The sequence below is a fragment of the Protomyctophum parallelum genome, assembly GCF_964188405.1.
Source record: "Protomyctophum parallelum genome assembly, chromosome: 3".
Lineage (NCBI taxonomy): Eukaryota > Metazoa > Chordata > Actinopteri > Myctophiformes > Myctophidae > Protomyctophum > Protomyctophum parallelum.
The window spans coordinates 38,675,490-38,691,702 of NC_139698.1; the positions used below are offsets into that span (position 1 = coordinate 38,675,490).

A 16,213-nucleotide genomic window follows, 5' to 3' on the forward strand; every position below is an offset into this window, starting at 1 on the left:
TTGACCTAGATCAGTCAACGATGAAGGCCTCAGTGTCACCACGTGAGGGTATTTCAGAGCTCGCCCGTACAAATCGAGATGGCTTGATATAGCCAGGGTTTATCTTTGTATCCAATTGGAGGTACTTACAGAACTCAAGAATAGGAGGGACCAATCGCTCAAATTCAGATGCATAGATGCGTATGTAAGGCAACCGGTCTTCAAAGATACTGTCACCTGTTTCCAATGTATAGAGTTCAATAAATCGCTGATTCTTGAAGGGAAAAAACGACAGACGAATTTTCCGGCCGTCAGATAAGGTCCAAACTTTCCTATTCTCATCTTGGTATCAGGTAGTGTACATGTTGTCTTTCTTTCTTCACGGGCAGCTAGTGTCTCTATTGTAGGATTACTCAGTTATGCAGGGTTATTCTCCGTATTTAAGAACATCCCCGGAGAGGTGGAGCCTAAAGAATAACTGCCATACTAATCATGGCCGACCTTTGAGGTCAAACAGGGTTTTTTATACAGTACCGGATACGTTACACCCTCCCCAACAAAAGAAAGGCAGGATCATCACCAATGCATAATCCTAATTAGTTACAATAGTCGCAAAGTTTAGTATACTACCATCGTAAGAACCTAACTAGAATCTAACACCGGTAATAGTGTAAATATATATATATATATATATATATATATATATATGAAATAAAAACAACAATGAAGATATGTTGATTTTTTTTTTGTTTTTATTACTGAGAAACATAGCACGTATTTACACAAGTATGTTACACATTACATTTAATAGACATGTTCAGTTCATTCCCATTCGCTTTGGGGTTTCAACCAGGTAGAGTTGGGTTTCAACCATCTAGTTTTTAGGTGAAGCAGACGCTGAGATCGTCGACATGCCTTGGGTGCAGACAGAGGGGAGGGTACGTCCTCATCACCAGAGTCTGCAGGGGATGGTGATGGATTGGAGTAGTTCTCTGGTTCGGAGTCCGGTGCTCGGGAGGACGGGGTTGTAAGGGAGATGTGTACAAATTCCGCATTTTCGGACAGTCCAGGAGTTTTCTTGCTCGTAGTCATGTCCAATGGTTCGATGGTAGCAAAATATTCCTCATCCGTATCGATTATTAACCCGTCCGACTCGAAGTCCTGCTCATCAATTCTCGACATATGGTTACTTAGCAGCTCCGCGGCCATGATCTCGTCCTCTGCCCTCTCTTTGTATAATTCAAAATCACGGGTATAGACAAATCTACCCCATGTTGAATTATATTCCTCTAGGCTGAGAGGGGTAATATACGGGCTATATGACTGGTGCTCCACAGGTTCAACGGGGTTACGTGGTTTACCCATAGCCTCCATGACTAATACTGAGAGGAGATAGTTGATGACAAATGATGTTTCCTGAGAAATTATCTCCTATAGCCTTATCCTCTGGTGTGAATAAGCCTTATCCTCTGGTGTGAATAAGCCTAACTCTCTTTGCTCTATACATACATCTAGATCTGAGCCCTCCCTTTTAATTAGTTTGTTCCTTAGCTATACACCCCACCCCTCTCAGTGATTATTCATGGTAGTGTCTACAATACATTTACACTGATACATTTCAACTTATGTTGTCGTCAGCAGTTTCAAACCAGTATCTAAAAAATAATGCATGTTTCTACATGTACATGTATCAATTTTTTTTTTGTTAATTATTAGCCATACGATTTTGGACAATATTGATCAATATACTTTATAATTTAAGCTTGGAGAGTCCACGGCATAGGCTATATAGAGTAGATGCATAGATGTAGATAATATCCTTATTGCCGGTATATTGCGCCATTCACGCACCATGGAGGATTCTAGTTCTTCATTGGGAGAATCAAACTCGAATGAAGGGACCTCTCATGGTGGATGGACCCGCAATGGACCATGTATACACCCCCCGTGGTGGCATAACATCAGTACTGCAGATACGGACAGCGATGAATATGATGATGCCCGGGCATTTTGCGACTATGATCCGGAGAACGATGAACATTTTGAGAGGGCATTTTGGGGCTATGGTGCGGGGGACACAGAGTATTTTGAGAGGGTAGACCTATCACCCCCAAATTCAACTGCTCCCCATGACCCTCCAGCCTCCGACACACCATTGCTTTCGCCGCCATACCCCCTGAATTGGCCACTGACTTTGGATGAGTTTGCTGGGACAAACCCCACAAATCTTACAGATATTCTGAAAATACATGTTGGTCAACTACTCGCAAACGCTATAACCGAACAGATGAAGGATGATTGCAACGGCTGCCGCATAGACCATTCTAGTCAAACCGAGCACAGATGTTTGAATATTACGCCCCGATATTACTTCTACAATCATTTTAAAGATTTAATGAACAAGTTGTGGACTGATGATTTTATACCGGGGGTTATTAAGGTATTGAGAACTAGTGGTATTGAGGTAGGACCACTGCCAATGTCAAGAATCCATAGGCTATGTACATCTTATTTGCATTACTGGAAGGATTTACCCTGATATGATCCAAAAAATAATAATCAGGGACATAACTATTGCCACTATGATTGACCTGATTGCATCATTGTATATATATCTATATATATATATATATATATATACATTAGAAATAGTTGATGACTGAGTATATTTGATGTCCTGGTGAATTCATTGTCTTGTACATTTTGCTCCATGTTGTGCTACAGTGTATGTTCATCTGGATAATTGTCTATTTTCTGATCAAAATAAAACCTGATAAACATAAGATACAGACTTTTGGTATGCTATTTGGTGCTGACCATGATCTAAAGACCTCGTATAGTATAGACTTACACAATTTTCTAAACTATACGATCTGAACTCTTGGAAAAACATCGGTACATCAGTATTACATGCTTTAGTATACACAATGTAGATAACCTGTTACATTTACACACTGCACCATCAGACATGGTGATGTTAAGGTGCTTGTATTAAAAACATGCATGACCCATTCTAACTATCCAGTATTTGAAACATTCAACCATATTTTATTATTATGCATGTAGTTTAGACTCTTCCTATGTGTCGTGAAAAATGTCTATGCCAAATCACAGAGTTTAGATAATTTAACTAGTATACATAATATTTACTAGTATGATGGCTGTTATTGCCTCGTAGTTATTGTCAACACAAAACATTGTGTTTTGTGTACAGACCCCGTCTACAGATTCGGGTTGAATTCCCTGGAAATCCATGGATGCCTATACCACCATGTAATATAGACTATAGTCTATCTAACTTTAAATGTCAATAATACCTAATAGTAGCTATTGTAAAATGCCGTCAATCTACTCTAGTCATCGATCCGTATAATTGTAGGTGAACAACATAGTGTGTTCATCTAAAAATACATAGTCCACTCAACTCATTTCAAATTTAGTTACGCCAATATGATATACATGATTACTTTAAACATGTACCCTACTAGCATGAACTAACCGTACATTACTCAGTATTACCCCCAACCTCACAGCTCAAACGGCCACAGACATGCCCGGGGCATGCCTGAACCATGCACCATGCAAACGCCACAAAATACACCCCCACGTACCAAAAATAATCCAAGTCATACATTAAAATAAACCATTAAGCCAACCTGAACCATGCAAATGTCACAAAATACACCACCATCTACCAAAAAAAAATAACCCAAGTCATACATTAAACCAAAACATTAAGACATCATGAACCGTGCAAATGTCACAAAACACCACACCACATACCAAAAATAACCCAAGTCATACATTAAAACAAAACCTTAAGACAACCTGAACCATGCACCATGCAAACGCCACAAAATACACCCCCATGTACCAAAAATAATCCAAGTCATACATTAAAATAAACCATTAAGCCAACCTGAACCATGCAAATGCCACAAAACATACAATCACTTACCAAAATAATACATCTCATACCTTAAACAAATCATTAAGACATCATGAGCCATGTAAAAATTCCCCAACCACATACCCACATACCAAAAATACATCACACCACATACCAAAATAATACAACTCATGCATTAAAACAAAACCTTAAGACACCCTGAACCATGCATAACTCACAAAACACCACATCACATACCAAAATAACCCCAGTCATACATTAAACAAAACCTTAAGACATCATGAACCGTGCAAATGTCACAAAACATCACACCACATACCAAAAAAATAACCCAAGTCATACATTAAAATAAAACATTAAGACAACCTGAAACATGCAAATGTCACAAAACACCACACCACATACCAAAAATAACCCAAGTCATACATTAAAACAAAACCTTAAGACACCATGAACCATGCATAACTCACAAAACACCACATCACATACCAAAAAATAACCCAAGTCATACATTAAAATAAAACATTAAAACAAACTGAACCGTGCAAATGTCACAAAACACCACACCACATACCAAAAATAACCCAAGTCATACATTAAAACAAAACCTTAAGACACCATGAACCATGCATAACTCACCAAACACCACATCACATACCAAAAAATAACCCAAGTCATACATTAAAATAAAACATTAAGACAACCTGAAACATGCAAATGTCACAAAACACCACACCACATACCAAAAATAGCCCAAGTCATACATTAAAACAAAACCTTAAGACACCATGAACCATGCATAACTCACAAAACACCACATCACATACCAAAATAACCCCAGTCATACATTAAACAAAACCTTAAGACACCATGAACCATGCATAACTCACAAAACACCACATCACATACCAAAAAAAAATAACCCAAGTCATACATTAAAACAAAACCTTAAGACACCATGAACCATGCATAACTCACAAAACACCACATCACATACCAAAAAATAACCCAAGTCATACATTAAAATAAAACATTAAGACAACCTGAAACATGCAAATGTCACAAAACACCACACCACATACCAAAAATAACCCAAGTCATACATTAAAACAAAACATTAAGACACCCTGACCCGTGCATAACTCACAAAACACCACATCACATACCAAAAAAATAACCCAAGTCATACATTAAAACAAAACCTTAAGACACCCTGAACCATGCATAACTCACAAAACACCACATCACATACCAAAATAACCCCAGTCATACATTAAACAAAACCTTAAGACACCATGAACCATGCATAACTCACAAAACACCACATCACATACCAAAAAATAACCCAAGTCATACATTAAAATAAAACATTAAGACACCCTGAAACATGCAAATGTCACAAAACACCACACCACATACCAAAAATAACCCAAGTCATACATTAAAACAAAACATTAAGACACCCTGACCCGTGCAAATGTCACAAAATACAGCACCACGTACCAAAATAATACAAGTCATACATTAAACAAGACATTAAGACACCCTGGACCATGCAAAATTCACCATACACACCAGCACGCACACACACGCACACGCACACACACCCACACTCACACAGCCCCCAGCAAAAGCATGTCCCTGACAGGGTCCATACGAACTATTGATCCCAGGACCACACACCCCAGATAGAATCAATACCGCTATCCCATAGCCTGCTCAGAAGAAGGGGGGGTGCAATATGCCCACATATGGTATGCGTGGTCCCACACACCCATAGAATCAATATCACCATGCCGACTGAGTCATAAAGATAAGGATCACTGATAAAAGTCCTTGCTGTCTTGTTTCCATTCGGTCCAGGGTAATCAGTTCATAATCATGGCATATATTATGATATATATATATATATATATATATATATATATATGTGTAGGCCTGCATGCTGGGGAACAAAGAAGGGCTTATAAGGATGTGGAGGTAGTCACTAGACATAGGTCAGCGGGGCAATCTTTTTATTTTATTTTTATAAATATAAATACCTTGGAATACCGAGGTATAGATTATCAATATCGGCATCGTACCGTACTGTAAAATCTCATACCGTGGCATGCCTAGTTTGTACCGTCTACCAGAGGGGAGTAGCTGGAAGTCGGTGCAGGGTGGATGAGACGGGGTCGTTTGCAAGCATAATCAATATCGCAGGCACGCACACACACGTACAAGATTTGCTACTTTTGCAACATTATGCCTTAACACCTCGTCACACTTTCAAAGTTTAGAAACCAAAATTGATACCATTGGCTAATGACTAGCCTTATACTCTAAATAAAATGTAATATTATATAATACTGATAAAGAACCTAGTCACGTCCAAAGATGTGTATTGAACTCTACTTAACTAAATCCATTGGTTTAAAATAAAAACCCAATATCATATCAATTATACTTTTTTAAGCATGCATCATCTATAACCCTCCTGTATTTTGCCTAAATGCTTTACCTTAAACACCCCATAGGTGCCTGTTATATCACAGACTGTCACACAGTCAGGGTTGAACATAATTTTTAACATTGCTACTCAGCCATCATCAGCTTGGCTAAATGACAAAATGAAGAAGTCAGTAAAATAACAAAATGGTGAATTAAAATACTAGATGAAAATAACATGTGCCGTCGACCTCGGACATCAGCACTGTCTAGAGCCATGACAGGATCGACAGATGGAGGAGTACAATATGCCCACACAGGCTAGAAACTGCTTGTCTTCCATCCAAACCGGCCGGCCACAGTCTGTCGATTTTGAGGAAGTCGCATAGATGGAGAAAGTTGAATGATCACACACAGACCCACACACACACACAGATAGAATAGTTCGCCTACACAAATCAGTGCATGCACAGTTCAGTTTGAACAGATGGGCATTAACTGCCTCACACAAAAGCAGAACTAGAATCATATTGATCCCCCAACTGCCAAAGATGAAAATGCCATTATCAGGATCAATACGATCCTCAGATACCGGAAACTCCAATCAGCAAAATCAATATAATGACGTCATCGGAAAAAAAGGGTTAGGCCCCGCCCCCTCGTCCCTAGGGAGTGTCCTGAGAATGCCGAAATCGGACATCGAGGTCCCTAGGGACCAAGGGTGTCCTTAACTACTACTACTGGTGCAATCTATCCCTTTATTACTTTCTGTCTGTCTTTCTCTCAATCATTCTATAATGATTATAATGCAAGGTTTTCTTTCTCTCTCTTTTCACTCCATTCTTTCTTTTTTTTAATTTCTCTTTCTAACTTTCTTTCATGTCTCTCCTCGCGTAACTGTGATACAGAAGTGTGGCCTGGCATGACAGCACAGCGAACGAAACGTGTGTGGCGAGCCTGAGCAGACTGCTGACCACATAATCACCACCGTCCTCTGTTACAGACCACCTTTGCAGGGAGAAATAAGGACGAAGGTTATGAGGCCAAAAGCTTGAAGAGACAGAGGGAGAAAGAATGATACATGGGGGTGTAAGGACGAAGAGAAAGGGGGGCTGAGAAAGCACGACAGGGTGATTTTTGTAAGATAAGAGGGCAATGGACTGTCCATCCAGCAAGCAGGAAAGAGTAGAGTGTAAAAATGTATAGTATAGACCAGTGGCCAAATGTTTTCATGTCAAGGACTCCCAAAATGAATACGGTATGTATTTGACCCTCATCTGAAAAAAAATTGTGCCAGGGACAAGATTTGTGTTGTGTTAAAATATTCCAAAAGTTTTTACTTTTTGAAAATAGCAGATGAAAAAGCTCACAACGCATGTGACACGCTTTTTTTAATATTAATATATATATTTTCAAATATTAGATGTGTATAGGGTTAAAGTGGTTTCAGTGATGTACACTGTACCGTATATTAATGGCCCCGACACAGTGTAGTGTCATTATATCTTCGTGGCTTTCCCACTAAATGATTGGTCTCCGTCTGCAAGAGTTCACCAAGATGCGTTCCAGACCCGATACATATAGCCCCTATTGGTACCCTAAACATAGGGACGTACATAGGGATGAACATAATGGACATTGCTGATCCTTGGAGTGGTTGCACCACTCAAAAAAATAAAAAATAAAAATAATAAGAATGACAAAATGCATGTGTGTGTGTATATTATATACTGTATGTAGAAGCTTTGATACATACATGTCATATCAGTGGCGGAGACTGCAGGTCCTTCAGTTTGCTGCATTTGGGTGTGAACACTGATCTGGTATTGGCTGCTGGGAGTGAGGTCATGGAAGCACTGTCTGGAAGCCCCGCCACCAAGGCTCACTTCCTGCCTCTGACCATCTGCAAGTAATCAACACAGACGAGCTTTGAATCAGCAAATGGCAGGTGTGACATGGAGATAACAAATACCCTGTATCAATTATATCAACCTCTCCTCTGGTCACTTAATTCAATATGACATTATTTACCCTGGGTTAGACTGATGGAACACCCTTAAAACGGAGCTTGTCTCCAGTCCAGATAGCATTATCCTTAGCTTTTCATTGTCTAGATGGAGCATGTCTAAACAATATTCTTCCGGTCACTGTAGATGTGCTAGTTAAGCTGTATTAACATACTCTATAGTCTACCATATAGGTGTCCGGTATCAGTAGAAAAATACAGACTGCAGGTTGATGAGTGGGGGTAGGACAGATAGATTCACTCACAACAAGATCATAACATATTGTCAATATTGGCACAGTAAACTTCATTCTTTCCTTTGAAACCATTGTAAACCCAGTTAGAATTGATTGTGTCTGATATACACACAGATGCCTTATTCACATCAAGTCCAATTTAATTTGTCCAAAAAATAAAACTTTAAATGGGTGATGACATGCTCATATGAGCACCTAACCACATCTGTTTTTATTAACTGTAATAAACAAACAATTGAATCTTAGGAATTCTGAAAAACAAATACAACGTTGGAAAACCTCAAACCTCAGGAGAAAAAGTGAACAGGACCCTCATGGGCCTGTGTCTCAGAGTGAAATTAACACTGAGGATTTAAAAGTATACAAACATGTGTGTCAGCGGCCAGAGACAAAGACAAACTGTCACGTATGCATGGCCTAATAGGTGCCATTCGTCAGTTTCAATAGCCTAATTTTATTTCCCCATGTGTCTCTCAGCCCCGAGAATGACAAATTAGCCCATGTTCCTCACAAGGAAGGACCAGAGACAAAGCTACAGGGAAACAAGCTGTCATGGAGAAGCTGCTCTTTTCACCCCCCTCTGAGAAGGTGTTCAAGCAGTCAGTTGGCTATGTGTGGATTAAACCTGATCTCTAAACTCTGGCTAGAAGATCCACCCCACTACGCCTGGCTTGTCAAGAGGCAGGAAAGGGCTTGAAGAGGGAGGGCGGGAGGGGGCGAGGGAGAGGAGGAGGTGAGGGAGAAAGAAAGAAGTGAGAGTGGTAGGAAAGCAGGGAGAGAGGATGGGGAAGAAGTAAGCATCAAGTGTGTGGGTGCGTGGGTGGGTGCGTGCGTGCGTGCGTGACAAATATGGGCCCAAATGGACCATTATGGGTCCAAGGTTTGACTGTGTAGGATTCTAGCTTATTCTAACTCTTTGGACAGGGTGAGCCGACCACATGGGCCTGGTTTGATTCCTGGCTGGCCAGACAGCTGGGTGAAATGTCATTCCTCTACTGTCTCTCTCCACATTTCTTTGCAATATGACCTTTTAACATTATCCAAATTAATTCCTTTTATTATTTCCATTTTGGAAATAATAGCTCTTTTGCAATGTGAAATGCCAGCACATTCTTAATCCTTTTCCTTGTCTTTATGGGCCAACTTCTGAAAGCTGCATGCTTTTATTGTGAAGGCACAAGTTTCTGAATGTTCTGGGTTCTCACAGCCTGCATATCTCAGCGTGCTGAAAATAGCTGATCTACAAGTTCACAACGCGTCGCGGACACAACGTGTTGTGAGGTTGTAGATCAGCTATTTTCAGCATGGAACACGTTGTATGACGAATAATAAATCAGGCTTTGTGTCTATGTGAGCCGGAGGGAGATGCATTTTGTTGGCCGTTCATGGCGACATGGACACATTACCTACTCGACGCAAAAATAACAAGCTATTGGAAGCTATTTTTTGTGGCACATTATGTTTAATCAAACAACAAGTTTCCTCAGTGTTTGGGTCGAGAGTCGGGATGTTCTGTGTCTGCTGCCTGTCTGCCTGCATGACAGGATCATCATGCAGTTGCGCGCTGCGCGCTCCAGTGAAATTGTACGGCTGAGAAAGATTAGTTAATTTGTGTCGGATAAGGACTTATCTGTGGGTTTTCCGCTAGATATTAAGGCTTGTTTACTAGGGTATGTTTTAGCAGGGATTTCGCCTGGAAGGCTCTATGGAAACACTCACTCTTGAACGTGAAGTTGAATGTGAGAAAGTGACGTTCAGACACGCCAGAAATGAACACGTTCACAATGACGTTCATCAGGCAGAAATACAGTACGTTCAGTTCACGTTCACCCAAAATATGAACGCGTTCGTGAACGATCGTTCTTTGAACGCGTTCAGGGACAACACTGGAAGCAGGTCTGCAGAAATAATAGAATGTTGCAAAACAATTCTCATCTCTATGCCTTTTACTTGTCCTCTCTCTCTCTCTCTCCCCCCCTCTCTCTCTTTCTACAACAACATTCAACACTCTTTACATTTCATTTCATTTCAGTGTTGACAAAGAGGAATTGAATAAGAAGTCTCCTCTCGTTTCTTTTATTAAGGACACGCAGCATAGCACATAATTTATCCCCACGTTCCCCACGTGCATAAACCCCTGCCATGTTGAAATGGCAGATAATAAATATGCATCCCTCAGATAGCTTCTATCAGTAGGGGCCTTGATTACTGACGGTTATAGAATAAGAGAATGAGAGAAATAGTGGGGAGAGAGAGAGAGCATCCCAAGCTGACTTATCGTGGAGCAGATAACCACTAGAGGAGACATTTTCTTGTGAATGGAAATGAAAAATCCTCTGTTATTAGCCTCCAAACCAATTCAGCTAAATAAATATCCCGGCTCTAGTTTGATAAAATATTTGATTAAGTGAGTGCATTTTTATCCAGGCACTTATCTGGTAAAAAACTCAGTGATGACACAAACAAAGGCTGCATGATACTGAATAAAAATCTTACATACTGTAATATAAAATTTGGGTCAAAGCTGAGAGCTACTGTATAGTTCCTAAGAAACTAGCTAAATTCAGGTTCCACAATTGCAAGTCAATTTTGCCAATATTGTGATTGCTCAATTTCGAATAATTGTAATGCTCAGACAAACAAACAAATACACACACATCAACTTTTAGGAAACCTACTCACTTAGTGTGGACTGTATGGCCACTCTGTATAATGTTGCTCGTAGAAGAGGTTGCCATTTGACACACATGCTGGTGGGACGCACTTGGTAGGTTGACAGCCCAGAGACACCTAGGAATACTGGAGAGATAGAGAGAGAGAGATAGAGAGACACAGAGAGAGAGAGAGAGAGACACAGAGATAGACAGAGAGAGACAGAGAGAGAGAGAGAGAGAGAGAGTTCACTCACTATTTTGTTGATGCAGAATAAATAAAAAGTTTCAATGTCGCAGAACTATTGATTTGGATCAATTAAAGCATAATGAAGTAATAAATAATATGTTTATTTTCCGCACTTTGTAATGGCAACTGACACTTTTGTAGTTTTTCAAAACATCAGAAAAGCTTTTTATTCAAAGTATTGTGCATTGATGTACTCAGTGAAACAGTGGAGAAGGTTGTGGCACGAATCAGCAACTTTATAAAAAGAAAGAAACTTGTCTGAGGGACCCTCCCAGCTCTCATTAATAAGGGTTTTATACATGGTAAACAGCACAATTAACAATTGCAGTGTGCTATTATTATATACCTTTTGCAGAAACCATATGGCAGTTGTCTCATTTTAAATGCTGGTGAATAATGCATGCATTGGGTTCTATAACCAACACGGATGCTTACACACACAGCCATAAGCACACCAACTTCAATGCAAACACGCACGCACGCACGCACGCACGCACGCACGCACGCACACAAACACACACAACACACACACACACACACACACACACACACACACACACACACACACACACACACACACACACACACACACACACACACACACACACACACACACACACACACACACACACCAATGATGCCTGTGCACAGTACATTCACAATTAATTTAAACATAGTAAATATGCATGTGTATGCCTGTGTATGCATGCATGCATGCATGCATACACAGACATGCACACTCGCGCACACACATATAGTTAAGACTTGGTCAAGGAAACTTGAAAGAAGTCAAATAAATGACTAAAGAGAAGTGGGGAGAGGGGACAACTATGAATATAATTATGAAAACATCAGATTGAAAGGAGCAATATGTGTGATATAACATTATAACCCATACCAGACAGGTATAAAAATAACAGTAGACATCCCGCACTAGTGATGTAGTCCCACCTCTGAGACAGTCACTAGTGATGTAGTCCCACCTCTGACAAGTCAGTGAGCGTTAGGCCATTTGAAGTATATTTATTAGTTGAGATAGTTATCTCATGAAAAGTATCATTTGAATAGTTGTTTATATGCAATATGCACCAACAAATTGTTAACAACAATAAATCTACCATACTGGGTAAATAAATACATACAGAAAACACACCACCATCCTTAAAACACTGTTTTTAGCTACAGAAAACACACCACTATCCTTAAAAACACTGTTTTGTGGATGGTGGACCATATGAATAATGCTATACTGCTATACACTGACAAAAACGTCACATCCGGTTTTAGCCCGGGGTAAGAATTTTCTATGGCTGCCAATGCAACTTGGTCCAATCCTTAATCACATACGGACAAACATCTATGCCGATAATATCTAACTTGCGGAGGTAGCGTGCCTTGTCCACGGGCAACAGATCTTTCAACGTATGGCATTGCAAATACGTTTGATAATCACTACTCTGCGCAATATTGTTTTGAAAATGCCGCAAATTGCATTGCAGTGAACGAGAGCAAATCACAACTTCCCCTGGGGGTGGGCGGAGTCAAGGGCTTAACACGACTTCGTGTCAGTGTATATATGATGTTAATGTATACAGTGCCCCTTGCAAAAAAGTGACTGACGTTGATTGCATCTAATTACCTACTGTATGGTTTGTTTCAGTTTTTTCGTCTGCAAAATTGACATGAGACATGATGTTCGTTTGCCAAAAGTGAGTGCATGACATACTGTACAATAATTGCAGTGGTGAAGTGCCGGTCTGTCTCTCTCTCTCACTCTCACTCACACACTTACACACGCTATACAGTACACACGCTCTCTGCCTCTCTTCTGCCTCTATTTCTCTCTCTTCTGTCCAAATTACTTTTTGCCCTGGGCAAAATGTGAGACATGTAAATGGAGTGACAGAACCACGTAGATTAATTACTACCATCGATGGCACAGTACACACATTGTACAACCAATTTTTGGCCACAAATACTAGCCAACTGCCCAACGTCGGCTTGGTGTGGCACAGCCCAAACACTTGCATAGAGGCATATTTGCTACAGAGGTCACCTGGGGGCTGGGAGTTAGAGTCCACTTGATCAAAGCTGAATTCCAATACCCCAAAATCTCGGCCACACACTCACTCACACTCGGTCACTCCAGCATGGCGGTGCTATGGTGAAATTGATGAAATGATGTGACATCACATAACGTCAGTGTCCGAACGTAAATCCTTGCAGTTTGTTTATCAGCAGAGTTCAACCAAGTGGTATTTACACGTATTTGTAAGTAAGTTATGTGAAGTTCACAAGATGGTCACATATTTCGGCAGGTCACCAATTTCACTGTACCACCACCATGCATTCTGGAGTAACGGAGTGTGAGTGAGCGAGTGGCCGTGATTTTGGGTATTGGAATTTCACTGCGGTAACGTGTGTGACAAATCGTATGACTTTGACGGTTCACAAGATGACCACAATTTGTTTTTATTCCCGTGCCAGATGAACATTTATGGTTTGAACAAACACATTTTCAGTCGAAAAACTTGGAACTGGTTCAAAATAAAGCGGGAAGAAAGAACCAGTTCGAACCAGTTTGAAACGGGGCCAGACCACACCATTTCATATAGTAGTTCCCCGAGAGAGAGAGAGAGAGAGAGAGAGAGAGAGAGAGAGAGAGAGACAAACAAATGGACAGAGTGTCCATCCTATCCCCATGGTGTCTCAGCAATCTAAAGTGTAATGACACCGAATGGAATTGCTAATTATTCCTCAGCAACTTAACTAATCTAAATGCATAACCAACGTTCTCTCTCAACTCTCAGGGAAAATAAAAACTTTGCATTGCTTTTGTCCCACAATTAAGGCACATGTGACATACTAAAATGAAAGCTAGGAGCAATATAAAAAAAATATAATTAAATTACAATTTAAGGTTTCATTTCTTTTCATGGTCCTTGAAATTCCAATAACCATCTCCTTGTATTAAAAATCACTAATTTCATTGTACAAAGTGTTACAACAATAAGCTCTAATGACAAGGGTGCAATGACGGTACCCTGAGGACTACTTGAGAGGAGATGAATCTTCATCGTTACAGGAGATGATCAAATGCATTCGCCTTCATAACTCAGTTTCAGTGTAATAGAAATAGATCATTTCAAGTTAAATTAAAAAAGTCTCTTTTGTGAGAAATATATGAGCTTATTGTTGGAGAATCCCGTTAGGAGTGTATCCCATCAGGCCAATCAGATAGCAAGCCTAAAAGACAACATTATCTTTTAAAGCTATACTGACACATAAAAGGCACATACATTCATGCAGACATACAGTACAATGTGCACAATTAGGTGGGGGATAGGGGGGTCAAGTCCCCCCCAGCGTCACATTTCCCCCCATTTACTACCCCAAGTAGTTTCATGAGGGGCTAGTGTGAATGACTTGATATGAACAGAAAACGTTCAGATGGACACACACAAGCATCTAAAGACAGAAACTCTACAGCTGCCTTCATTTCAGCTGATTGTCTGGCAGGCCCTTAACGAGCGATCGTTAACTGTGTGTGTGTGTGTGTGTGTGTGTGTGTGTGTGTGTGTGTGTGTGTGTGTGTGTGTGTGTGTGTGTGTGTGTGTGTGTGTGTGTGTGTGTGTGTGTGTGTATGTGTGAGAGAGAGGGGCAGAGAAGAGTGGCTTTGCTCAACTTGATGTAGGTCACATTCTGACCTAATACTTCGGTAGACTCAATGTGTATGGGTGGAGAATTTGGGATTCTTGCATATTTAATTTGCTGCGGTTTGCCTTCACACAGCTGTCATCCGCAGCAATTGGAAACGCAGCAGGGGGGACCTTTATCAATGTGTTCAATTCATAAACTAGCCTACACAGTGAAATCTATGGTGATAAAATTATACTCATAACGTGCATGTGTCGTGCCGTCTGGGACTGGACCACCCCCCTCTCTCTCACTATACGCACGCAGCCACACACTGTTCTTTTGGGCATAGAGGCACAGCGCTGAGCGCACTGATATAACAGACAGCAGCGCAAAATGTTTACACGTTTATTGAGATGAAAGTTCCTACTCTCCACTAGTCCCCACACAGTGACAGCACTCCATGTTTACGCACAGACAGACAGAATATTCTGTAGGCTATAATACTATTACACTGCACTGCAGTGTTTATGTGTTTTCTTAAGCAATTGATTAATGTACTCGTCCAAATTTCGATCAGGGCTTCAGTCTCCTCATTCGACCACGACTATCCACGGTAACGGGACATCTTTGCGCTGCGTAAAATATGCCTTCTCCGTCTCCAACTGTGTTCAGCTCCTCACCCGCCACATTGTTTGCTTAATTTCCTTTATTTACTGCGGATTGCATTCACACCTGCACCGAATCGTAATCAAGTGCGATTGGAAGCGAAGCGAAACCCCCGTTTTTGCTCGGAGTATAATGCGGTTCTTTGATACGCATTACGATTCGAATGAGCCTTCACACCTGCCAAACGAAGTGCACTTTCTGAAAATGCGCAGCAGGATTCGTTTTAATCGCAGCAAACCTCTCTGGTATGAATGTGACCTTATACTTCTATTCTCCACTCTGATGAAGGTACATGTTCGATATATCATGCAGCCTTACTGTAATAATCGATTTTCATTACATTAAAATTTATTTTGGAGACTCAAAATTAAACGGTAAATCGATTATTCGGCATCCCTAGTTAAAATATTTATTTAATAGAACCTG

At 40.4% G+C, this 16,213-nt stretch overlaps 1 protein-coding gene across 5 annotated transcripts in view; it reads right to left on the reverse strand.

Moving 5' to 3' along the window:
- col14a1a (collagen, type XIV, alpha 1a) overlaps window positions 1–16,213 on the reverse strand; it is a 594,115-nt gene that overhangs the window by 494,607 nt on the left and 83,295 nt on the right. For all 5 annotated transcript variants that reach the window (XR_014569038.1, XR_014569039.1, XM_083761059.1 and 2 more), the window contains exons 23-24: window positions 11,264–11,380; window positions 8,076–8,222 (exon numbers count right to left, since the gene is read on the reverse strand). Coding sequence is in view for 3 of the 5 variants with exons in the window: in XM_083761059.1 (XP_083617185.1) it covers window positions 8,076–8,222; window positions 11,264–11,380 (264 nt within the window). In the remaining 2 variants the exon portion in view is untranslated. The remainder of the gene's footprint in view (window positions 1–8,075; window positions 8,223–11,263; window positions 11,381–16,213) is intronic.